The sequence below is a fragment of the Nipponia nippon genome, unplaced genomic scaffold, assembly GCF_047370975.1.
Source record: "Nipponia nippon isolate SJK-2023a ecotype South Korea unplaced genomic scaffold, ASM4737097v1 scaffold_12, whole genome shotgun sequence".
NCBI classification, from domain to species: Eukaryota; Metazoa; Chordata; class Aves; order Pelecaniformes; family Threskiornithidae; genus Nipponia; species Nipponia nippon.
The window spans coordinates 24,120,274-24,145,457 of NW_028262313.1; the positions used below are offsets into that span (position 1 = coordinate 24,120,274).

General features: G+C 58.9%; 1 protein-coding gene across 5 annotated transcripts; it reads left to right on the forward strand.

Moving 5' to 3' along the window:
• The first annotated feature begins 4,271 nt into the window (after positions 1 to 4,271).
• Positions 4,272 to 23,900, forward strand: EDA2R (ectodysplasin A2 receptor). 5 transcript variants are annotated; one of them, XM_087749242.1, is made up of 9 exons: positions 4,272 to 4,444; positions 9,481 to 9,582; positions 10,254 to 10,432; positions 11,234 to 11,319; positions 11,631 to 11,795; positions 12,324 to 12,470; positions 12,938 to 13,428; positions 14,040 to 14,088; positions 14,525 to 20,210. In XM_087749242.1, exons 2-9 carry the CDS (start codon positions 9,505 to 9,507, stop codon positions 14,812 to 14,814), a joined length of 1,485 nt encoding a protein of 494 aa, XP_087605368.1. In that variant the 5' UTR covers positions 4,272 to 4,444; positions 9,481 to 9,504; the 3' UTR covers positions 14,815 to 20,210. The 5 variants fall into 5 exon arrangements, with proteins under 5 accessions (XP_087605368.1, XP_087605369.1, XP_087605366.1 ...); XM_087749243.1 differs by lacking the exon at positions 4,272 to 4,444 and adding an exon at positions 4,960 to 5,011; XM_087749240.1 differs by lacking the exon at positions 4,272 to 4,444 and adding an exon at positions 23,329 to 23,900 and having other exon boundaries at positions 9,344 to 9,582; positions 14,525 to 14,861.
• The last annotated feature ends 1,284 nt before the right edge of the window (positions 23,901 to 25,184 follow it).

The window sequence follows — 25,184 nt, forward strand, 5'->3', positions numbered from 1 at the left end:
TCCAGCTCACAGTTAGATTGGCAGCCCACAGTGGCCCAGGCTTACACCAGGAGGAGCACGCCACGAGCCATGGAAAGCACGTTCCTGTCTCGGGAAAGGCTTGCCTGGCTTCCTGACTCAAGCCCTGGAGCACCACAAGCCAGTATTTTAGAGAAGCCAAATGTCTTCTAAATACCTTTACAAAAAGGCAGCAACAAATCCTAACTGACATGTACGGAAGAGTCATAGCATGCATGGGGTGATCATGTGAAAAACCTCATTTATGTAACGGCCCTGGAAAGAAACCATGCTTGCTGAGTTAGGTCTAGAGGTGCAGCACACGCCATACGGCCAGGCACGATAGTACGTTCCCCTGAACACACGCCCTGGTATTCTGAGCACTGTAAGTGGAAAGGGCACTGAATTAAAGAACAAATAAGTCACAAGTCACCTCAAAACTCTACTGCTCAGCTTTATCTCAGGCGGCCACAGGAAGCTTCGCAACGGGAAAATTCAGTAGATCTCAGCCCAAAGCTGCTTCTCTCACAAGGTAAGCGACAAGCAGGGCCCTGAAGAGGTAGCCTGGACCATGAAGCAAGAACTAAAACTAGAGAAACGTCAGCCTGGCAGGGATGAGACTTCAGCCGAGCGTCGTGTCCGGCTGAGCTCCGGGCGCTTCCAGGGAGCACAGCCAGCAGGTCTCACCTGGAGGCCAGGTGCATCCGAGCATTTGCAGAGGGGAATTCTGCACTGCTCCCATTGCCTTTCATAACCTCCCCACCCGGGCAGAGCAGGATTTTGTGACGCCTTGGGCAGGGATGGGCAGAGCGCCGATGGGAAGCGGAGGGGAAGGTGGCAGGTGTCCCGCTGACCGTACGAGTGTGACTTCTTCACCGCACCATGTGGGTGATCACCTCTGTCCGTGGAGGGTACCTGTGCCTGTCTGTGGCTGTGTGGCTGTCTGGCTGTGTGTCTGTCTGGCTGTGTGTCTGTGCGGGTGGGGCGTTCGCAGCCCGCTTTGCCCGCACGACGGGTTCGTGCCTGGGCTTGGTGCCCTCTAGTGTTGTGAACACTCCAGCGTGCAAGAGAAAACCGCAAAACGGATTCCCTGCCTCAGAATCCATGGTTTTGCTAACTCACAATACAGTAATTTTGTTAATTACGCTACGTAGTTACAACTTAATGAAAATAACGTGACCCTGAGCATATCAGGTAATTACAGTCACGACACCAAATACCTCAGGACACGTTTCTTTAGGCCGAAGCCAACATCTCAAATGCCTTAGCCTGCAAAATACACCCAAATCTGCTGCGTGTACAGCACTTTACCCGACCCAACGATCCCTGCATCTGGAATATCAGAAATCCGGCAAACATTGCACAACCAGCCTCTCCCTGGTGCAGCCTGGCAAGCCGCTAAAGCCGGCCTGAGCCTGTGCTGCTACCGAAAGGGCAGCCCTGCCGCCTCCCCGGGGTGCTGGCGGCTTTCGCAGCCGTCCTCGGGGCAGCACCGGTGCTCACCTGTGTGGCTGTGGGTGCCGACCTGCGCGGGAGAAAGCACCACCGCAGTGACAGCATCTCCAGCGCTATCCGCGGCTGCCTCCGGCTCCCGTGAGGCCACAGGGGAACTGGGGCAAGAGCGGGGCCGCCTGCTTCAGCCTCGGCCCCAGCGCCGGTGCGCGGGCTGGCCATCGCGGCACGGCTTCCCAGCGCCTCAGCAGCGCTGTCACCAGCCACCGGCGGGACCACCACGAACCGCACGGGCTCGGGGAAGCTCTGCGGAGAACCCCCGTCAGCCAGCCGGCGCCGGGCGCTCTATTGCAAACCTTTCACCTTGATTCAGTCAGCTTTTTAGCAGAAAATAATCCTACAGGTGACCTCTGCTGACGTCATTTTGCTTCGTTAAACAACTCTTCTATCAGCTTTCCAAAGTGCAGAAGCTGGTGTTTGTGTCCTTGGCTCAGAGCCCTGACGCGAGGCAGCCCCTCCGTCCGCGCTGGCCGCTCGCGCGCTGCCGTCTGTGCGATGCAAGAGGGCGGCCGCGGCGCAGTGCGGGCCAGTTGCATCAGACACGACCCGCGTGAGGCAAACTGCCCCGCGTGGAAGATGAAGTCATCCTTATCCCCCTGCAGAACAACGCCTGGTGAGCTGTTTTTCCTGCGGAGATTGCATCATTAACCTGGCTGAAGCACCGAGCTGTGAAAAATCAGAAGACTTAGTGAGAAAACAGTGAGGAAGTGGACTGCTTAATTGAATTTCACATAAAATCCTTCCAGTTATCCCAATCTGACAGCCAACCTCCTCCAGAATCTGTTGTGCAATGATGGTGGGGAACTTACAGGACTTCTCCAAAGCATTTGCTGGAGAGAGATTGCTTGAATTTTGAAAAAAGAGAGAGAAATGGGGAGAATGACCCAAAATAACAGGTTTAAAACCAAACACAGTTCAGGTACACATCCTCGTGCAACAACCGTTACTGACAGCTACTGCCCAAGCCTCCGAAATAAGCAGCACCGACTCTGCCTACCCTCCACGTCCCGAAGCTCGGGAAGACACCAAGATCTTGCAAGGGGCCTGGCACATCAAAACAGAAGAGCTAACTAGTTTGGGGGCACAAGGCACTGAAGAGAGTACCACTGGGAAAATACACTCCCCCCTGCACGAGAAAGTTAGGTTCCACATGGCAATTGGGTAAACACTGCGTAAGCGCGGAGCAAGTCTTTTGCACGGTAATCCTGGGATACTTCCAGGATAACACCCCTGAGCTGCCCCAAAGACTCCGGCCGTGGCTCACGCCCAACGCGCCGTTGGAAGTCTCATTCCGAGCGTGCGAGAAGCCCCCGGCCACCGTCATCTCGCACCGCCCCGCCGTTTGCCTGCCTGCACACGCGGCACGTGTGCGGAGCGTGGCAGAGCCGCCGGCCCAAATGGTAAATTTATTCATAGAAACATAGACTGCCAGGCTGGAAGGGACCGCGAGGATCATCTGGTCCAACCTTTCTAGCACAGTCTAGACGAGATGGCCCAGCACCATGTCCAGCTGAGTCTTAAACGTGTTCAGCGTCGCGGAGTCGACCCCTTCCCTGGGGAGATTATTGCAATGACTGACTGTTCTCATGGTGAAAAATGTACCTCTCGTCTCCCATCGGAATCTCCCTGGGAGTAACTTGTACCCGTACCCCTTGTCCTCACCATGGGACTCCTTGTGAAAAGGGAGTCTCCACCTTCTTTGTATCTCCCCTTTAAGCACTGGGACATGGTGATGAGGTCACCTCTAAGCCTCCTTTTCTCCAGGCCGAACACGCCCAGCTCTCCCAGCCTGTCCCCACACGGCAGGCTGCCCAGACCCCGGATCACCTTGGTGGCCCTCCTCTGGACCCCTCCAGCCTGCCCACACCTTTTTTGTGCAGCGGGGACCAGACCGTGCACAGGATTCCAGGTGTGGCCTGACAAGCGCCAAGTAGAGAGGGATCATGACTTCTTCATCTCTGCTGGTGATGCCCTTTTTGATGCAGCCCAGCCTCCCGTTGGCCTCTCGGCCGCAGCAGCACCCTGTGCGCTCCTGCTGAGCCTCCTGCCCACCAGGACCCCCAGGCCCCTCTCCACGGAGCTGCTCGCCAGCCGGGCGGGTCCCAGCCTGAGCTGCACTCCTGGATGATGCGCAGGATGATGATTCATTTATTGTGGATATTTATTCGTGTATGGTGTACTGGCGCGCTGATGGCGAGGGGCGGCTGGGCCGGGGCTCTGCCCGGGCTCGCAAGGCTGCGGCGGGGAGGCCAACCAAAGCCGGGGCTGCGGGAACGGGGCCCTGGCCGGGGGCTCCCGCGTGCCCTCCCGGCCCCGCTGCGCTGCCCCCGGTGGTGCTGAGCCCACACGGACACGAGTGCTCCGGGGTTTCTCTTTTCTCACATCGCGGCCGGTAACACCGGGACGCCCCGTCGTTGCTCTGACCAGACGCCGTGTGGCGCTGCGCGGCTCCCGGCCCGCGGCTCCCCGCTCCGGCTCCCCGCTGCCGCTCCCCTTGCCCCGCTCCCGGCCCCGCCGCTCCCCGCTGCCGCTCCCCTTGCCCCGCTCCCCGGCGCCCCCCGGCCCCGGCCCCGCCGCCCCCCGCCCGCCCGGTGCTCGGCGCTGCAGCCGGCGCCGCTCCGGGGGCCGGGGCCGCTGCTTTGCATAGCCCCGCCCCGGCGGCGGCGCCCGCCAATGGGAGGCGGCGGGGCGGGGCGCTCCCCGCTGCCCGGGACGCGCTGCTCTCCGCGCCACGCGGAGTCCTGCCGGTGCCGCGCGCGCTGCCCGCTCCGCTCCGCTCCGCGCCCTCCTGCCGGTGCTGCCGGCGCTGCCTGCCCCGCTCCGCGCCGCGCCGCGCTGTCCTGCCTGCGCCGCCCGCCCCGCGCCGCGCTGTCCTGCCTGCGCCGCCCGCCCCGCTCGCCCCGCTCCGCGCCCTCCTGCCGGCACCGGCACACAGGTGAGCCGTGGGCTCCGCGCACCTGCCCGCCTGGCCCGCGGCGGCGGCGGTCCCGTCCCCCCCCGGTGCCGGTGCCAGCGCCGGGCGGGGGGTGTTGCGGGGGTCGGGGGCACCGGCGGGGGCTGCGGCGGGTTCCGCACCCGGGAGGGCAGCGGCAGCGGTACGCGTGGGCTGCGGCCGGCCCCGGCGGGCACCTCCGAGCGCCGGGGGTACCGGGCCGAGGGCTGCGGGAGCCGGGGGACGCGGAGCCGCGGGACGAGCGCGGAGCCCGGCGGTGCCGGGCGGGGCGATGCGGGGCGGCCGCGCCGCCGCGGGCCGGGGAGCCCCTCGCCGAGGCGTGCCCGGGCAGGTCCCGGCGCGCTGCCCGCCTTCCCGCGGGCGGGCGGCGGGGGGCGCCGGCGGGGCCGGGCCGGGGCCGGGGCTCGCCGGGCCGCGGGGCGGGCGCGCTCCCTCCGGCGCCGCGGGGACCCGGGCGCCCGCCGCCTGCTCGCCCCGGGAAGCGCGGTCGGCGTCGACACCCGCCGAGGGGCGCCGAGCCCTCCCGGGGGCGCGCCGCGGTGGTGCGGGGTAAGCCGGTTCCTTCATTCGGAGCCCTCGTCATTCGCGTTACGTGGTGCTGTCTCGGTGTCGTCTGTGCGAGTTCATTCAGGACGGAGTTAAGAACTGAAGAAAAACACAGCCGCTCCGAAGAGGCTGAATTACTATTGCAAGCAAGAGGGCGGCAATTACTAAGAAGCAGGCGTGGGGCAAAAACCAGATAGAAATCCAAGCTTTTATAAAAACCGACAGGAGTTTTGGAAGCCTTACTTGAGATACCTAGTAAGGCAGAGCGTGCATGCCCAAGGTGGACAGCCAGAAGTTGACAAAAGTCAGTAGTTATGGTCCCAACCTATAATTATTTATCAAACCTCTATGCAGCGAACGTAGGAATGGAGCCCTATAGCCGCAGCCCAGCGTGGCCTAGGACTGAAGTCATCCACGTACCAGGGGGATGTCGTGTTCCTCCAGCACCCTGGGCTCTCCTTTCTCCAGCCCCGGTTGGCCACCGCAGTTGCAGCCTGGCTCGGGCTGCCCGGGGAAGCGGCGCTGCCCGTGGGGCCGGGGGCAGCCCTTTGTTTGGGCAGCCATAAACCCACCGGGGTGGGTGCCCTGTGGGATTGGGACAGCGGCGGAACCAGGAGGGATGCGCTCTGCCCCTGCTGGGGCATCGGCAGGGTTTCAGGTGCCTGCCTCTGCAGCCACCGCGAGCAAGCAGGAGTGGAAAGCAAGCGTTGCGACCTGGGGGCTGTTGCAGCGCAGCCAAGAGAGCCGACACCAGCCCAGAGCGCTCCCCGCCAGAGGCCGGGGTGCTTTCGCCTAAAGCAAACAGATTTTCCCGGCCGCTCCAAATCAAAGAACTAGTGGACGATCTTGTGAGGAGGATTTCCAAATACGTTGGAAAACCTGCTGATTTCCAAGCCACGTGGAAAGATTCAGATTCAGCCTTTGTCTACAAGGCATCCTTCGGGGTGGCAGAGTCACTCCCAGCATGGGTGTAGTGTAGGGAGGCACAGAGAGATGCTGTCCGGACAAAACGAGTGCAGACTAATGAGCAGGAGCAGAGGAATGACTGAGCAAGAGACTGGGACCAGACACTGCCATACAGAAGGCACGCAGTAATATTTTCCAGATAACATTTCATTTTTCCCCCCTCCTTCTCACTTGCAGTTCTTACTTAGGATTTCAGCTCTCTGCTTTTGTGTGCCAGCATATACAAGTATCTCATCTGAGCCGCGGTTGCTGCCTGGCCGTGTTAGCCTGTCGTGCGGCAGAGTAGAAACCTCCCGTGACGTCGCGCTGGCTCGCACGGTGACGTGGAAGAGCCGCCGCGGGTGTCGGAGCCCCCGAAGGTGGGTCTGGGCACCCCCCGTCCCGGGCGAGCAGAGACCCAGGGCTCCAGAGGACGGGGTCCGCGCCTGGGGCAGGGACCGGCCTGGCCCTGCCTGCCCCCGGCTCCCTGCTGGGCCATGGTCAGACGGGGAGAACCAGAAGCATGCTTTCACTAAGGATTTTTTGGTACCCTTTCACTTATGATTTCCTTGCCCTTTTTTTGCTACCAGAATCCATTAGCTGGAGACAAAATTATAGATAGTTTAGATTCCCAGATAGTCTAGGTTTTTTTGAAAATTACATTTTCGCAGGAAAACGAAAACGACAGAGCTCCAGAACTGTCAGGGAGGTGAATGAACTGCAGCTTGCACTGTAGCTTTGCTGAAATGCTTCTTCTCATGCAGTGAAACTCATTCAGCAACTCGTGTTTTTGCTGTCTTGAGTAATAACGCAGTGGGGAGCACGCGCTCGCCTCGCTCAGGCAAGTTGTCCCATTAAGACAATAAAAGAGTCCTTTAACAAATTACGGTGTCTTTAAGTTAGAAGATTTCATGCGGCTCGAAACGATGGCAGTACGTTTTGCTTCCCTCCGGCTTATAAGTGCATTGATACTGTGTCATCTTTATATTCCCCTTTGGCAAATAAAATCTGTTGCTCTGGCAGTCGCCTTGAGAGCCCATGTAGTTTCCAAGGAGGTGGGAGGGTTTTGTTGCTTGTTTTTGGTTTTTACTTTTGGCTAATTGGGACCAGTTGCTTTGGTGGCTTATTAGACTATCAGAAATTGCTGCTTTACCAGGGCAGTGCTGTGTGGTCTGGGTGTATGCTCCTCTTACAAATTAAGTGTCTTAGTTCTGGGATGGTTAAAACACGAAGTAAAAAAATATCCCACAGCTTTGAATTTCATGCCAGATATTCACAAAGTGTTCATTCCATCTATCGTTACGTTGTGGCTTGAGAAATAGCAGGCCTGCTCCGTGCTGAACGGTTTTGCTGGCATGGTCGCGGTGCGCTGCTTCCCCGCCGCCCCGGAGCGATACCGTCGTGCTGGCGGATGTCCTCGCTGGCACGGGATGCCTTTTGCCTGTGTAACTTTCTGTATTTGGGAAACTGGTCTAAGCTGGGCCTCTTCTGGGGACGCAGGCTGCAAGGGGTGTATCCCTAGCTGCAGACCCTTCTGCAGGGCAGAAAAGTCCGTACATATGGGAGAGAGAGCGGTCACGTTGTGTTTGCAGGACAGTTTCACCAAAAAGACTGCTGGTTTGGTTTTTTGGTAGTGGTTGGTTTTTTTCCCACCAGTACTTCTTTCTCGTCTTACAACAGCACTTTGGAGAGCCGATGAAAATCGGTCCCCTTGTTCTCCAGACTGCGGTGTCTTGGCTCCTCTTCTGTTGCCTGCAGCTCTGTTTCACACATCTTGACGCTGCTGTCACGAGTGAACGCCCGAGTCGAACTGCGGGCTCGGAGCACAGCATCAGCAGCGCTGCCCGCGGGGCTCGGGGGCCGGGGCTGGCAGCTCGCCGCGGGCTGGGCGCGGGCCGCTAGCGTGCCAGCCCTCCGAAGCCGTCCTGTGGCACCCCCTTGAGCCCACCGCCCTTTTTAGTTTTGCTGCCGCATTCAGCCTGTAGCTGGACCCTAACGCTTAAACCCCGCGCTTCTCCCTGGGCACTGGCACCGAGCCCCCTCTTTGCCACCTTCTGAGATGGTGACAAATCTTTATTTATTCGGTAGTGTCAGTAACCTTCGTGCTATTTATAGGCTGTGATCGTGCCCCTCCCGAGATGTCTGCAAGATAAATTTAGCTCCCTTAGCTTCTCATCGCCAGTCCTCGCTGGCTCGCGTTGCCTTTCCTTGTAACAACTGACGAGACTGAGACCTGGCCATGTGCGGGAGCTGCGGCGAGGGGTGACTCACTTTTTATGCTCGTCCGGGACAGACTTCATCGCAAATGAATCTCGGTCGTTCAGAGCCTGGGGAGCCTGTCCAAGTGTCTGCTTCCAAAAGGCAGCCGGCAAGGGAGTGGTGGGGGATTAAGCAGAGGAGCGCAGAAAAAGCCTGCGGAGGAATGCTGCCGTGGGACGTCGTGTTCGGTGCCCGGGAGCAGAGCGGGGCGGGGGGGAAGGGGCTGTGGCAGGAGGGGCCGGGGGGTGCTCGGGGGCCCGCCGTCCCCCCCTCTGCTGCTAGAGCCTCGCAGGGGATGGGCATCCCGGCCGAGCCTTTCCTCCTCCCTGGGCTGCGGAGCAGGACGGGTCTGGTTGAAATGCCAGGTTTCCCCGGTGGTGCAGGCTGTTCAGGGTGGTGGTCTTCAAAAGAGCATTTTCAGGCATTCACTATTCCTGGTGGGTGTTTAGAAGTTAGAGAGTTTTGCTCCCAAGGCTGGTTGGACACTGTTTCTCTCCTGATTTGCTGCACAAGGTTATGGGGAAAGCAAAATGAAGATTGGTCTAGTGGGGGTGGATTTTATTCTGTTTCTGTCATCACGGTAAGGACAGACAGCCCCAAAACTCCAAATAAATGGCTCAGTTTTGTAGCTTCAGTCTGAGTTGCTTGTTCTTGGCGAGACGCCGGTCCCGTGGTCCCTGTGAGCCACCCTCGCTGAAGGTGCAGACTGTGGCTCCGCCGAGGCTGGGGCGGTTCTGCCGTTCACTTCAGCTGAGCCGTGCATTCACCTCGGGAAGGCTCTGGTGTTTTCGAGGGAGGTGGGTGCTTGTTCTGCTGGTCTTCTGAGAGGCCTGCAAGCGAGCCCGTGCTGCGCCAGGACGTGTGCAGGGCAAGAGCCGGGGCAGCCTGCACGGCTCCGGGCCGGCGCAGCGGGGCTGCGTGTCTGTGTCCTGTTCTGCCGGGGACGTGGCTGGCCACCGGCGTTTGGTCGTGTCAGACCAACGCAGCCACGCTGGCCGGAGCTGGCAAAGTCCGCTGGCCTCCTGCGAATCGGTGACCTGAGCAATCAGTGGCTCTGCCTTGATACTGGAAATGAAATTTCATTTGCTCCATCGTGGAGGCTGCTGTGCGGTGGGAGCCGGCAGCCGCCTCCTGCCTCGACACCATCCGTGATGGATAAGAAATGCAGACTGCCCTCCTGGCCGGAGCGGGAACTTCTGCCCAGAAAAGGGCACGCTGCTTATCCTAAAAGTGTCGGGGCTGTGACCTCTCTGCCTTCTCTTCCTCAGGCTCCCAGCCACTCTCCGGCCCTGATGGACTGCCAAGAGAGCGAGTACCATGGGAAATGCACCCCCTGCAGAAACTGCATGCCTGGGCAGGAGCTTTCCAAGGTAATCGGCTGCTCTGGAAGGACCGGGAGTCATCTGGCACCAAGGCTTTTACAGTGCTAGGGGAATCCTCTGCCAGCCTTCCTTTAGAAGGTCCCAGCATGTTGGGAAGAGCTGGGACTCGGTGGGAAGGGACAGCAAGCAGTTTCCCTCGCCTTGGATAGGAGGGCGAGATGATGGAAGTAACGGGTGGGAAGGGATTTCAGGTTGCTGCTCGGGGTGCCCTCTTTCATTTATGCCGATGGAAATCTAAATTTCCTCCTGGTCCCTAGCGCCGGGTGAGGCTGTGCCGCCCGGCCGGGCTGCACACTGGGTGGGCGCGAGCAGGCATGGCTGCGGGGTCCGGCCCAGACGCCGCGGTGGGACCGGCACTTCCCCGCCAGGTGCCCCACGGGGTCTCCCCACCGGCAGTGCCTCCCGGGGTGCGTTGCTGCCGCAGCTTTCCTCCTCCCTAAACACGGCCAGCGGGCCCTGGCTGGGCCGCCAGCGGCTTCCCTGCCTGTCTCCATCGGAGCTGCTCCGGTGGCGTCTGCTCTCGGCTGGGTTCTGAGGACCCCTCGCGTGAGCGGTAACCCCTCCACCCTTTGCCCCCAAAGAAGGGACTCCGTTCCCCTCAGCAACGCTTTGGGCCCTGAAGTGGCTCCCCGCCGCAGCCATGCGCTCGTGTCTTGCAGGACTGTGGCGACGGCGAGGGGGGGGATGCGCAGTGCGTTCCCTGCCCTCCCAGGAAGTTTAAGGACACCTGGGGGCATCACGGCTGCAAGCCCTGCCTGTCTTGCACCCTCATCAACCGCGTCCAGAAGTCCAACTGCACGGCGACAACCAACGCGGTCTGTGGGGAATGCCTGCCGGGGTGAGTGGGGCCGGATCCCGGCCTGAGCGGAGCTGCGGTGGTCGCACCTGGGAGCGTGCAGGGAGGGGATGGACAGAGGCCACCCAGAACATGGGACATAAGGGCTGCCTCTTTGAGGACAGTGCTAATGACATGCAAATCGGACCCATCCGATGGCCCCCTTGTAGCTCCAAAGGAGGGAACCTGAAGGCTCCCATGAAGGAGCAGTGGAAGAAAACTCCTTCCAGGCCTGAGTTGTTCCTGTGGACACCAGGGTGGCTAAGCCCTGGCAGATGAGTGGATATAGACCACTACAATTGGTGGTCCCCAAAGAGGAGGACAGACCGTGCCTCGGGTGATGGGTCTAAGGAGCTGCTGAAATGAAGACTGCTGCATACAACCAGCCTGCGAAATGCCCGAGGGCTGCAGACCACGTGCTGGCGAGCAGTGGGGCTCGTGACAGAGGAATGAGTCGGGGCTCTGGTTTATGAGCCTCTTCCCAGACACGGTTGTAGTCTGGGGTGTTTCTGTGGCTTCCTGGAGCTATCGATCACTAGCACCCACTTCAGCGGATGCAGGGGGAGGGGGGAGGCAGCTCGAGTGATGTCGCTCCTTGGCCAAAGTGGCGACAGACGTGAAAAAGTAGCTGTGGGCACGGCTTCAGCCAGCGATGGAGAGACCTGCTGCCTCACGGCGTGCCAGCCTGCCGGGGCAGGAGCGCGGGGGCCGGCTCTCCCCGCACTGCTGCCTGTCTCCGGAGCCGGGCTGGCGGGGGCTCGCCGTGGGACCGCGCGCCGCTGAGACCCTCTGCTCTGTTGGCAGGTTTTACCGCAAGGCGCGGATCAACGGGCAGCTGGACTGGGAGTGCATCCCTTGCACCAAGCAGACGCCCACCTCCGAGCCTCAGTGTACGTGCTGTCCCTCGCCGGCGGGGAGGGAGGTGCTCTGGGGTGGAGGGGGTGGTGAGGACATGGTGGAGCAGATTGATGGCACGTGCTAAGTCACTGTGACCGTGTCGAAGGCGTGCACTCGGATGTGTACCATCCTTTCACTGGTCCTGCTCGCTGGCCAGCCTGCTCCGCTGGCCGCAGCACAAGCCGCTGTCCCCCAGCCCTGCTGGAGGGGGCATGGTCGTTACGCGCGCAGAGGGAGGGGCAGGGAGGGGGTGGCCCAAGCTTCGGGGTTAGGCTCCAGCGTTTTGTGGCTGGTGTGTTTGCAGGTCGGTCCAGAACAAACCTGGTGAAGGTAGCTGTCCCGACCGTACCACCGCAGGACACGGCCCTTCTTGCACTGACCAGCAGTGCCCTGGTCATCATCGTACTGGTGCTTCTGGCACTCTCTATCATCTACTGCAAGCGGTTTTGGAAGAGCCAGTGCCAGCGAGGTGGGTCAATGCCTGCAGTGATTCCCTTCCTTCTCCCTTTGCTGTTTGCACATGCCCGTGGCCCCCTCCTCGCTGTGGAGAGCATTGCCCCTAGCGTTGCTGCTCTTGCAGAATGCAGTCACCCAAACATTCCTATATGGAATAAACTCCTCATCCTGCTTTTTACATCTGCAGGACCTCTCTTGTGCTTTGCCTGCTCAAAGACAGGGAGGAGCCTCCCTCCTCCTCAGTACCGTAACTGGTAGGAGGAGAATGCCCTTTCGCAGTCGGAACGGGCGATCCTCTCTTCCTGGGGCTTCTCAGGGGCAGGCTGAGGTTGAGTGGCTCTTTGCAGGGCAGGACTGTAGGACTGGTGAGGGAAGAGGGCAGTAGGTTTGGTGGCTGGGGTTGGGGCACGCTGGCGTCCAGCAGCGTGCCAGGGAGCTGCTGGCTGCCGGCTCCTCGCCGGCAGACATACCGCACGGCTGAGGACGTGCTGGGGAAGCAAGCCAAGCCTTCGCTCAGACTGGTTCTCCTCTATCCTCCAAGTCTTCCTGAGGACTCAGAACTTCTCAGGCCAGCGAGCAATGTTCCCGACCATGGCGGCACCCGGCAGATTCCTCTGTGAGGAGCAGATGTCTGGTCCCTGCTGCCTGGGTGTGAAGAACCTGAGCCCCTGCTACAGGCAGGCAGAAGGTACCCGCTGCTGCTGCCGCCTTCCTCTTTCTCTGGGGGGAGGGAGGGTGGTGCTGGGCTCCAGCTCGCACGGTCCTAGGACCTACTGAGATGCCTCAGGCAGGAAGGACGCTGGATGGTGTCCGAGTCCCACCAGCATGAAATTTGGGACCTCTCTTAAACGCTTGCAGACCTTGTACCAGAAATGCTGGTGTGCAGCCCCTGCGGCTCCTGATCCCCCCCAGCCCGCTCCTGCTCTCCCCACGACTGCGGGGGGGAACGACCCCGCTCAAAAACTTTGCAGAAAGGCACAAAAGTGGCTTTGCTCAGCGGGGGGGCAGGGGGCAGGGGTCTGGCCTCTGGCAGGGTGCTCCCAGCTCTGCCCACAGACCCTGGGCCGATGGGTTTGACGGCAGGGATGGCAGACCCCCGGCAGGGGCCAGAGCGGATCCCGGGCTTCGCTGAGCTGTGCTGGTTTCTGGTTTTAGGCCCTGTGGAAGCGGTGCAGTTCATTTCAGACGGGGAAGCCGTGGGCCTCCAGCTCCCCTCTCTCCAGCCAGAGATGGACTTGCCACCGGCCATCGCGATCGGCACTGCTTCCAAAGCCCAGCTGGGCAGGAGCCTCCTGGAAAGCCAGCCCCTCATCCGGGCCTCGGGCCGCGGCGACTGCCTGGCCGGGGTCCTGCCGCCCTCCGACCCCCGGCAGGGCCAGCCGGGCACGGCGGAGGCCCTGGCCCCCTTCTCCTCCTGCGCCTCCGAGATGCAGCACAAATGGCCGCACACCCCGGTGGAGTGCACTGAGCTGGACCTCCAGAAGTTCTCCACCCAGGCAGAGTTTGTGGGCGGTGAGCGGCCGGAGGACGCGGCGAGCCGGGCAGCGCAGAGGATCCCGGCGGAGAGCGGTGGCACGGGGCAGGAGGGGGCCCGGCACCCGCCCTCCGCCTTCCCGAATCCCACCGCCGAAAGCAGGGAGCAGCCAGTAAGTTCCTCCAGCCTCATTGCTCCTCTGAACTGCTGCCGGCCACCCGGGGCTCGGGCACAGGGTGCTGGGCTCACCGGTGGGTTAGGGACATAGACTGAGGTTCATTAATACCTGGGACTACCTGGTAATTACCAAAAATGATTTTCCAGATGTTTAGCGATGTGTCACTCAACGAGACATGACCTGCTGGGGCGGTTTCAAACACCCAAAAGGGCAGAGTCGATTTATTGAATGTATAAGCACATCTTTAACTGATGTGCTCTCGAGTGGTTCTTGTCCTCTTGCTCTCCAGCAAGCCGACCGGCGGCGGGGGGCTGGGTCCGCCTCCCTCTCCGGTGAGCTCGTAATGAGCCCGGTGACTAAGATCATTGAGGCTCAGAAAATGTCTGGCAGAGAGACGCATTTAACAGCTTAGCTCCAGGTGGCCGTTTATGGAAGCAGTTTGCTCGGAGGCCCTGGAGCATCCCAAGGAGGTCGTTGGCTCTGTGGGATGGTACTGCTGGAAGGAGCAGCACCGTTCCTCTGAGCCCGTGACGGCCCTGGGAGCAGTGACAGGCGTTGCTGTTTTTGCCAGACTGCCACCAACCTTGGGGTCTTTGTCTTGCCAGGTGGATGACGCCCAGAGCCTCGTGACTCGGATCAGCAGCACGGCCAAGGGTAAGTGTCTGTCTTACCAGCCTTTCTGTTCTCCAAGTATTGGGGTAGTAGAGAGAGGCAGATTCTTTGAAGGGAGCTCCTCCAGAAGCCCACCACGGCTCCGTGGAGGTGCCAGTCATCACAGGGACTTATCTGACTTATGTGGTCTTTGGTGTTAGTTCACAGGGTAGATTTTCTGTGATGCTGCCTTGAATGGTCTGTGGGTGGGTGGTGGATGGGCGCCCAGTTGTCACCAGTTACCAGCCTCGCCGGGACTGAGCCAGCTCCATGTTGCTGAGCTCTTGAAAGGGATGTTGGAGGAGATGCCCGCCCTGGGAGGTGGTGGCGTTTCACCTGCTCAGCAGGGACAGGGGCTGGAGTCCGGCTGCTCTGTTTATCCGTATCCTAGCCAGATAGGTTGGTTTCTAACCCCGCTTTGCTGTGTTGCTGCCCCCAGGTCTCCCGGTCGCAGAGCTGCCCCATTCCTTGGTGCAGTCACTCGCCTTCTTGTTGGACCCTTCCTTGAACGCTGTGAAGAACTTCAGCCACGTGGCGCTGGAGCTGGGGGTCGCACCCCAGTTGCTGGGACGGATATCTGGATTTGAGCAGCTCGTCGCTCACTTCACCTGCTCGGGAGATGCGGTCACCATCCCGCTCCTGGCCCAAGCTCTGCAGCGGCTCCAGCGGTTCGATGCCTTGCTCCTGCTCTGTGACCACTTCGCGCTTAGCGAGGGCCGCCAGCGCTAGAGAGGACAGGGAAGGGACGGAGGAAGCTCCAGGCACTGTGTATACTGGTATGGGAGAGGATCTGGTAGCCCTGTGGTCACATAATCTCTCTGGTGTGCACGCGGAGCGTACGTGGCGATGGTCTTTGCATCGCGGAACAGAAGGACACGAGGGGGAGGAGTGCCGGGAGGCTGCAGCCGTGCCTCCTCCCAGCCTCCGCGCGGGAGGGTTTGCTCAGGCCCCTCCAGAGGCTGCTTTTCTCCAGCTGCGTTGACACCCTTGTCTGGCAGCGGAGTGCCATGGCTGTGCCGCGGTGCTCGCTGTTGTTGTGGGGTCCCTCGGCCACAGGGCTCGGTCTCTGCGCGCAGCCACCCTCCTATGGGCCCAGCCATCGCCTCCCTCCCATTCCAGCTTTCCCATCCTTCGTCTGGCCCGTGCTCTGCTTTCCCGGGGGCCGGTTGCCACTTTCCCAGTTTACTTTTCGCACACTCCTCTCCCTCTGCACCAGAGACGGTCCTCGGTGGAGGACCTGGCCGTGGCTGCTGCGCCGGGCTCCAGCCTTTGGTCTCCCTGTGCCACCCTGGCGCCTTCCCCTTCAAGTCCTTTTTGTGAAGCGGTGCAGTTTTCTTGCAGGGGTCTCGGAGCGATGGTCGGGGTGGGTTGACGTGTGTCCTTGTGACAGTGCAGTGCTGTGGCTGCCGGCCTGGGGAGGGTGCTGGCTCGCTCCCCGGGGTCCTGCCCTGCGCCCCGGCCCCACAGACATTTGCCGACCGCCGAGGCTTTGCAAACCGCCCTGCGGTGACACGGGGTGGCAGAGGCAGGGCTGCTTCACCACTGTGCCCTGGGGAGCAGCCGGCGCCGTGCCAGTGCTGGGCGGCAGCTGGAGGCTGCAGCCTGTGACCGTGGCTGGGTCGCAGTCAGCGCCGACGTCCCTGCACCAGTCACGGCAGAGCCGGCTTGTTTTAAAATAATATTTCTTTTTTTTTTTTTTTTTTTCTTTTTTCCCCTGCCCAAAAATGGCCTAGTTTTGTCACTTCTGGGAGTAGCTGCTAGGGAGGAGAGCAGCCTTCTGCTTTTAATTTCCTGGAGGATTTGTCAGAGCTTGCAACAGTCCCGCCTGTGCCGGGCGCCCCTGATTTCGGGTGTTGTGCCCCAGGGCTGGTGGCTGCAGGCAGGCTGCTCTCCTGAATCTGCCCCGGCCTCTGGGGCGTCACGCGGGCTTTTGCCGGCGGCCCGACAGACGGGGCTTGGGGGATGCAGCAGGAACCCGTGCCAGCACCGAGCCCTGGCCGGCGAGCGCTGCTCCCAGCCGCCTCTCTGCAGCCCGGCGTGTCTGGCGGGGGCGAGGCGGCGCGGGGGCGGCAGGCATGCGGGAGCTGCCCCGGCGCGGCCGCCAGCCGGCCAGGGGCCAACGCAGCGGTGCCGGCGTGGGGCCGCGGATGCCGTTCCCGCTGAGGTCATGGGCAGCACAGCCGGCAGCAGGGCCGTGGCGGGTGCCGGCGACCTGCAGCTCCCTGCGACCTGCAGCTCGACACCGGGTGCCTTGAGGTGGCGTGCGGCAAGTGTCACCCCGGGTTGTCCCGGGACCCCCGGGCGGCAGCGCCGGGGCCGAGGCAGCGGCACTCGCTCCAGCGCTTTGTTGCTTTGTTCCTCAACGCTGCGGCTGGGCCTGGCGGCCGCTTTCTGCTTTCTCCCCTGTCACCGGGGTCCTTGGCCATGCCGGCGGCGCGGCGGTCGCCAGCAAGCGGCACTGTTACCCTGCTGCCCGCCCTGGCACCCGCCGGGCATCCCCAGCCGAGCCCACAAGTTTTGCCTTTTATCTGACCACAGTACTTGGAAAAAGCAGGCGACCTTCTGGGAAGGCAGCCCTTTCCTCAGACCTGCCCGAACACGGGTATTAATAGCTGCTGTTCTTTTTTCTTTTCCCTGTTAAATGCTGTTAAGACTTGAACGCGCTCGGGATGTGGTTAGATAAGGGGAGGCATGGGCAGTTTCAGCGGGATGTGACGCTTCCTCTCCCCCGCTGTTTGTTTCTTCCGAAGTCAAGGTCATTTCAGTGCTCTTTGCTCCACAAGACCCAGAAGGATCAGACTTTGTACCCATTTTAGGCTGGGCTTAGTCAGGCTCTCGTTACATGCTTGGTCTGTTACGGAGCAGTCAGGAAAAGTATTGCTAAAGCAAACACAGCCCAGAGTCGGGGTTTTTTCGTTTGAGGTTTATCTGCGGCAGGGAGAGAGCGTTTGGATTAACCACCTAACAAAATCAAATAAATATTTAATTCCTCTGTGGACACACTTAGTCACTTCCAGCGGGAATTAAGATAAATGCAGCTACAGCATCTGAGTAAGAGCATTCGTGCAGCTCAACTCGACAGCTCTGGCTTTGAAGTTGAAACCGGTCTGGGTGGCTTGTCCTGCGTGTCCCTGTGCGCGTGTGTCACCGGTGCCACCAGTGGGTGGTCCCTCGGGGCGCCCAGAGCCACGGCGGCTGGGCAGGCTTCCCCCTGTCCCATGGCAGCGGCCGGAGCAAAGGATGGGCAGGAGCGGGTGTTAAATTAAAACCTGTGAACGACGAGGACATCGTCACACGTGTGTGCTGCAGGTCCTCGCGGTCGTCCCTCCCGCGCGCAGAGCCCTTCTGCTGCGGTGCCAATGGGTGGGCTCCGGACCCGTTGGATGGATTGTTTGTCAAATTTTTTTCTCTCCCTTCTGTAAAGAAATCGACCCCATTCCCTTCGTGGTTTTTAAGGTTAACTTTTATTTTTCAGTTGTTTGATACCTGAGCAATATTATTCACGGTCAAAACTTAACCTGAGGCTGAGGAGGTGGCGCGTCGGGTGGGTGTGTGCCGTACACAGCGCGTAGGGTGGGTTTGTGCCATGCGCGGAGCACAGGGTGGGTTTGTGCCACGCCGCACCTCCTGCCCCACCGGGTGCTGCCCCGCGAGCCGCAGGCGTTCCCCCGGGCCCGCTGCCTGCGGCGCTGGGCTGGCCGGAGCTGGCGGCACGAGGCGGGGCTGGTTTTAGCCACGTTTTAAGCGTGTTTTAACTGTTCTCAGTCCCACCCAGAGCCCCATACGTGGTCTCGGTGCGAGTTGCCGTGGTTGGTGCTCCAGGGAGGCTTGATCCCGCACGAGAGCGTTGTGGGACGGGGCTTTTCAGCAGTGGAGCCCCCCCAGCTCCCACCCAAGGGCTGCTCCCCACTCTCACTGGTGTCCGTGGCGGGCACCCTCCTTCCCACTGCGGTGACAAGATCAGCTGTGTTTACACGGGCCAAAATTTCTGCAGGTGGCCTTTAACTCCCCCCCCTCCCCGGGGACCCCTTTGGCCGGATTGCCACAAGCCCAGCTGAAGCCCTCGGGAGACGGGGAACCACCAGAGCCTGAAAACCGGGACATAACGCTGCGGTTTGGACATCGGAAACGGCGGCAGTCCCTGGCGGTGAATTTCTTGAGCTGGGAACCAATGGACTTGATACTTGACTTTTGCTTTTTAATAGTGTTTTCAGGACAATACACGGAATGTAAGGGAAGGAAATTCCCGTAGCGCTGGGTCTCGCATTGCAGCGTCAGGAAGCTGTTCGTGCCAAGCTGGCATGGCTCGAAAAGAGGGGAAAGAAATCAAATAATTCAGCATCTGTGCAAACTTTAGCTGGGGTTGAACAATGCAAATACTCTTGTGCGGCAGGATTGGTTTTTTTACAAGCGATTGTTTTTGACACCGCTCTTGTCTGGAAGTCTGATTTGCAGAGGAATTTATATGATAAGTTTAAGTCCAGCCCTGTTCTGGAAAGCCCTTAAGCACAGACTTAAAAATAGGCACGTACTTAAATCCTATTAAAATGAACAGGTAATTAGTACATCCTTGGGTGCTTTTCTTGAACAGGGTGCTTATAAGAATTGTACCTTCAATATGCTCTTACAGGAGCAAGCAATAGTGAAGAAAACTTGGTTTTAATGATCTGGGCACACTTCTCAGAAAAGTCTGCAAGTATTAGGGAAATGCCCTGTGTGTTTTGGATTACTTAATAATGCAGACTCTGGTGCTTTAAAAAAAAAAATAATACATTTCTGTAGCCATGGTTTACCTAGGGGAATACATGGTGTTTTTTATGGTGGATGTTATTTTTCTTTAAGGTTACAAATAGGTTATTTATATTTTTGTAAATTCTGTGTCATTACCGCGGTAATTCTGAAGTAGAGTTGTTCCTGTTGGTTTTGGGGTGATGTCTGTACTCAAATAAAGCAGTAGCTGAAGCTCCTGCCCTTTTTGTTAAGCAAGGGGTGTGTGCGCGCCCCACGTTCCTCTCGGACCTGGTGCTCTCGAACGCTGTGTGTTTGTAGCTAAATAAATTTCAGGGTGGGAGGTGGTGCTGCTCGGTGAGTTTTGATTCCTCCCCGCAGGCCCGTCTGTTGGGCAGGAGCGCGCGGCGGAGCGCAGCCCCCCGCCTGCGGCGGGCACGGGGCAGAGCCAGCCCTCGGGGCGGCCAGGCCGTGGGGTGCGTGCTGGCTGCGGGGGTCCCGCAGGGGTGCCTCTGCCAGGGGCAGGCAGCGCTTTTCAAAGCAGACGCTGTTGCAGCCGAGTCCGTCACCCTGCTGGTGCTGGTATGGGAGCGGGGCAGGAACAGCTTCAATGGGCGCTGCTGGAGAGGAGCAGCCGTGGCCCCCAGCCCCTTCCCCGCGAGGTGCCTGCCCCGACCCAGGGCCGTCAGCTGCTATGTGCTGTGCAGGTTTCATCTTCCTCGGAAGAGTCGAGTCCCAGGCGGGGTTCATCGCGTGGCCTGGGGACGGGGAGGTGGCGTAGACCCCGTAAACGATGCCCAAGGAGCTCCTGTTCCTGGAGCTTCGCTGAGGAACAGTTGTTCTTTAGGCGAAGTAATTACAGTGCTCGTTAAGTCTGTTCATGCCCTTGTGCTTGGTCTGTTGTTTAAAATAATTATTAGAATGAAGGATATGGTTTTCTTTTCTAATTAAAGCTGTTACGCTTGTCCAAACTCTCACTAGCTTTATAGGTGCTGGTATTGCTATAGCTCGTTCCTGTTGTGAAGGATAGCCACACGCGAGGCTGCTGCACGCAGTCCTGCGTCGCCAACCGTGCCTCCGCTGCTAAAGCGATACGGTAGGTGTGGACAGAGGAGCCTCTGCCATCCGGGCCCAGAAGAACCAGTCATTCGTCACTGAATGCAAAACCATAGTATGGGTAGAGGTATTCAGCGTGCGTGGTTTCCAAAGAAGCCTTTCCCATGGAGTTCCTCAGGTGCGTGGGGCCTCTGTTCTCACAGAACTTGAATATGCTTGCAATAATACACCCCAGCTTAACAGCGACATGAATTTGCTGCTGCGCTGGGAACAACCGGCCTTACTGCAGGTCTGCAAGGAGTCGGGCTCTGCCTGCGCCGAGCCCCAGGTGAAGCGGGAGGCGGATGGTGCAGGCGGGCGTGCTGCAGCCCAGCCCTCCCACCGGCGTGGCTGCCAGCCCAGCCCGTGCCGAGCAGCCTCTTGCATGCTGTTGGGATGGGAATTCAGGGTATGCCTTGCCTTACCTTCGAGTGACTCCAGGTTCTGGGGCTGTAACCGTCCAGGACGTTTCATTCTCGGGTGTCTGAGGACTGGACATGCTGCAGTAGGTAAGGGGTGGGTGGGTTTGGCCCTACCTCAAGGGTCTGCTCTGGAGAAGTCCCTGGGGTGACCGCTCCCATGCAAAGCAGATGCTTACACCCAACCCAGGAGCTCCCCGAGAACAAGAGGTTTACACCCCGCTCTGCTTCTTGCCTCAGAGCATTTGTGTTGTCTGGTCTCGCCTCGCTTTTGGCTGGTGCACAAAGAACGATGATAAACCGTGTTCCCCTCAAAGTACTCGGGATTCTTTTTTCTCAGCACTGTGATAAAAGCAGGCATCTGTGGACCAGAGCTGGCAGGAGGAACATACTCCATGCAAGGAGAGAAGCGTGGGGTTGAAAAGCAGCTCCTAGGTGGTCAGAGCAAGGCTGACTCCTGCCTCGCCTGTTCCCGGTGCCTCATCAGCCCCGATCTGCAGAGAGGCTGGCAGCATATCAAGATGCCGGGGTGCACATGGGCTCACCTCAACTGCCTCCGGGAGGAACATCTCCAGCTGGGATGCAAAACTGGTACAAAGGCATTCAAAGCACACGGGCCAACTGCTTGACAAGCCTCCAGCTCCAGAGTAGGATGCCAGTAAACGCCACTTGGCCCACACGAGGCATGTGCGCTGGGCATTCTCCTGAGCTGGTCTCTGGAGCAGGAATGCAGACGTGTCTCCTGTCTTTCACAGCAGCCACAGCTTGCAGCCGGTGACCCTGCCAAGCCAAATATTCCTGACCGATGGGTTTTTGCTTTAAAGAACTTGGCTGAAACGTGTGGGGTGTTGAGATACATCACTGGCATCCCCTGGTGAAGTAAGCGCAGAGGTGGAGGCCAGTGACTCCATGTCCTGGTGCAGAGCAGCAAACCCTGAGCAGGCTGGGTTTAAGACCTACTGGGGTGCTGTTGAAAGTCAAGTGGGGTCTTTGCACCTTTCTCCCAGGGGACTCCCCTCTGAGGGCACGTCCTTCTGCCCAGCGAGCACGGAGTCGCACAGGGGAGCGGACAGGGAGGCCTGGCCAGGCTGAAGGAGATGTTCCCGCTAACGAAGTGCTCTGGGTGGGATCCAGCTTGGCAGCCTACAGCAAGAGCCAGGCTAATTAATGAGTCCTGTGTTAACAAGGACTGCAGGATCTGTGAACGGTTAAGTCAGACAAGCTTTCTAAGGTTTCCCCTGTGTGCAGATTCTGGGTGCACAGGGCAAGTGCTTTTACAGTAAGACCTTTTCCCTGAAGCCCTGTGTTTGCTTGTCCATCTTTGGTCTGAGATGATCTGGGCTAAAAACAACGTTGCATGAAAATACAGACCAAAAACCTGTACTTACAGGGAGGAGAGGGCAGGAAAAGGGACCGCGTGAGCAGAGAAAGGCTGCTCTCTTCTCTGTAGAAAAGGGTCAGAAGAGGGAAGCACGTGCTCCTCGCGGGATTTGGGCTGAACTGCAAAGCCGGGGTGGAGCGAGCGAAGAGCAGAAATGATGAAGAGTGCTCAGTAACACCTTGGCAAATGCAGCTTTCCTGCTTTTGCACTTCATTTTCTTGCCTACCCTATAGAAAGCTACGATGTTTAAACACAGACCAACAGGGCCTGAAGAAAAGTGAGCCACCACAACTGAGAGAGGCAGCAAACCCACTGGTAGTGAGCGGAGGCGAGCCCTGTGCAGCTCGGCTCTGCAGAGGTTTAACCTGGCAGCGCTGCTTCGCTAGCACACACAGACGCCCGATTGCATTCAATTGTGTGACAGGAGAATCTTTCACAAACGTTGAGAGCGTGTTTCAGGTGGGCGGAAAACTCTGACCCAACTTTTGTGTCTGTTGAAGGTAACTTAAGCCAAGTCATTACCATCTGCTTACCCAGCATGAACAGTAGGCAGCCGGGTACCACGCCGCAACTGGACTTGGAGGCTCAGCGGTGAGGAAACGACGTTCCTCCAAAGGTTTCCTTCAAATGGACGGGCTGTCCTCGGACCCAAGGGCGGGACAGGCACGGAGAAGGAGGAGCGGAGGAACGTGCTGCTGGCTCGCTCCATGCTGGCATCTGCTGCTGGTCCCTGCTCTCAGCCCGGTGCCCAGCGTGCGAGGTGGTCCCTGGCCGCACAGACCAGCAGAGCCGGAGCTGTGCCCTGGGCATCCCCCATGTCCCCAGGCCCAGCGGCGGGGACGAGCTGCTGCGGTGGCTTTGAGGGGAGGGGAGGCTGGTGGAAGTGGCAACGCAGCAGCCGCCCGCAGCGGAGGGTCCGGTCCCGTGCTCCAGCTTCCCTGTGTGCCTCCATTACGAGCAGGAAAGAGCAGAAACCCCAGGGGAATGATGGCAGGGAGAGAAGGGGATTCACAGCGGTGAGCTCAAGGAGAAAGCCCGTAATTAAATTTCAGCTCGTTTTCATCAGGAGGGACAGGCCCGGGTGGTGCTGGGCTCCCTTGTGCTCTGCTGCTGCTCCGTGCGTGGGAATTACTCATCCCTGTGGGCATCGGTCGCACTTAGCGCCGTAATAGCCCGCTGCTCCCGCTGGGCTCGTCGTGCTCAGCCGAACACCTCCGTGCTCTCCTTGACAGAGCAACAGCGGCCGTGCACCTTTGATTGCTCTGCACCAATTTCTGCGTGCTCCTGTCCCCTCTGCATAGGGAGCGAGGGGACAGATAGTTAAATTTTGGTTGCTAAAAAGGAGAACTTAAATCCATTACAGAGAACTGAATTTCCAGCCCCAAGTTTTTTTCCTTCTCCGCTTTCCTCTCCTTCCCCACAGATGATTTTTTATTGCTTGTTCTCTGACGTTCCCATTTTGTATTTTCCACAGGCTTTCCCCTCCGTGCCTGGTTCTCATGTTACTGCTTCTCTGCAGGACACAAGGGCAATTACAAGGGAAGGAAAACACACATTTTACAGCGCGTTACTGAATGTGTTTGCCAGGAGACAGAATTTTATTTTTCTTCTGCCTTCCAGACCCACCTGTCGAACCCGCGGGCTGACTCACAGGGACTCACCAGATGCAGTCTTCAGAAGGCAGCTAACGCGCTTCGCGGTGCCTGCGGTTGGGATGCCGGCGTCCCCCGCGCAGCAGGGGCACGCACCACCCCACGGCTTCGCTGCGCGGCCGAAACCGCGCCCAGGCCCGGGGGCTCTCGCTGCCCTTAGATCCCCGCCACGTCTGAAGAAAGGGACCCCCCAGCCCGCGCTGCCCCGGCCGTGTGGACGGAGGGCTGGGGAACTGGACACGGTGTTTAGAGGATTAGAGGAACATTAATGAGAGCAAACCCTCTCAACTGGCACCAAACTGGGAGCAACAACAACCACCCCCAAAAAAAAGATTAAAAATGGGAGCCCGATTCCCTTTCTTGGCAGCAGAAGTTCATTTTTAAGGAAAAACATTGCAGCTCCAATCATAAAACCTTGCTGATGAAAAGCAAACACTCTGTCTTCAGGGACAGCCTGATGCCAATAATTATTACTGTCTGTCAAAAATATACTATTATCCCAGTGAAGTTCCTGTGTGCCTTCCCTGAGTCCTGGTGGTAAATGAGGTTTTCTGAGACTGGCCAGCCTCTTTCTGTGACAATTACTGTTAATGGGAGCCAATAGACGGGATAATGGGCTAATTTTTGGATTCGAATGCAGCTTCGTTGGGGAACAGAGTTTTAGCAAAAGAATAAAGTGGTTTTGCAACCCATTCAATACCTCTTCAAGCTCCCCCTCACATCCTCCTCTGAGCTGATTTTAAGGAATTATTGGATTACAAATAAATGCCCCAATCAAATACAATAACAATAGGGCCAATTTTCATAATTTCTTACCTCCCGCAGTTCATTTAAAACAAGTAGGAGCAACGAGCCCATGATGCCTCGGGGTGTTCGCCCCAGCCACCCCAAAGGCCGGGCGAGTCAGACGTGGCCCCAAGCCAGGCAGGCTCTGCCCGGTGCTGCTCAGCGGGTGCCGCGGGACCCGGGGCCACGGTGAGGGCCGCTCCCTCGGCAGAGCTCCGCCGCAGCAGGGCGGGTTGGGAGCTGCTCTCCCGTCCTCGTGGATGTCTCGCCCTGGTCATGTTCAAGAGGGTCCTTCCGAAGCGTGCACCCCTTACCCGGGCACCGGCGGAGGCGTGCGGCTGTCCCGTGGCACGTGCGCCACAGAAAGGTATTTGAAATGGCATCCACGGGGGGTGTGTACATAGAAATATAAATGTAAATATAAATAGAAATATAAATCATATAAATAACATAAATATAAATAATATAAATATAAATATAAATATAAATATAAATATAAATATAAATATAAATAATATAAATGAAATTTAGTGGAGGAAAGGCTCATATCCTCCACTTTGTATAGGGAGGGGGAGCAGAGACTATATTAGCAATGCTTAAAACAACAAATAGGAAAATACTGCGATTCCTCCCACCTTCACCCTCAGTCTCCCCTTCCTTTGCAATGACCAGGGGAAACACAGAGGCAAAACAAAACATTGACAACTTCAGAAGGAATAGGTGAGTTGATTTAGGCTTGGCTGCTGAGGCTGATACTGGTCTGGCCCAAGCCCCGAGCAGCTCGGGGGAGAGCAGCGCCCGCCTGGCCGAGCTGAGCGGGGGCAGAGGCCGCGGGAGGTGGGACGCGGGAGAGGCAAACCGGGGGAAGCCCGAGTTGCTGGTGGGCTCCGAGGGGAGAAAGCCGGAGGCAGCTCCGGGAGAGCCGTGAGTGCCGAAGGCTCGCGCTGTCGCTTGGCCGTTGCACGCCGTCGCTCCAGGCAGAGCTGGGTGTGCGGTGCCGTGAGCACTACTTTCCAGCAAAGCGCTCCGGTTTTCATG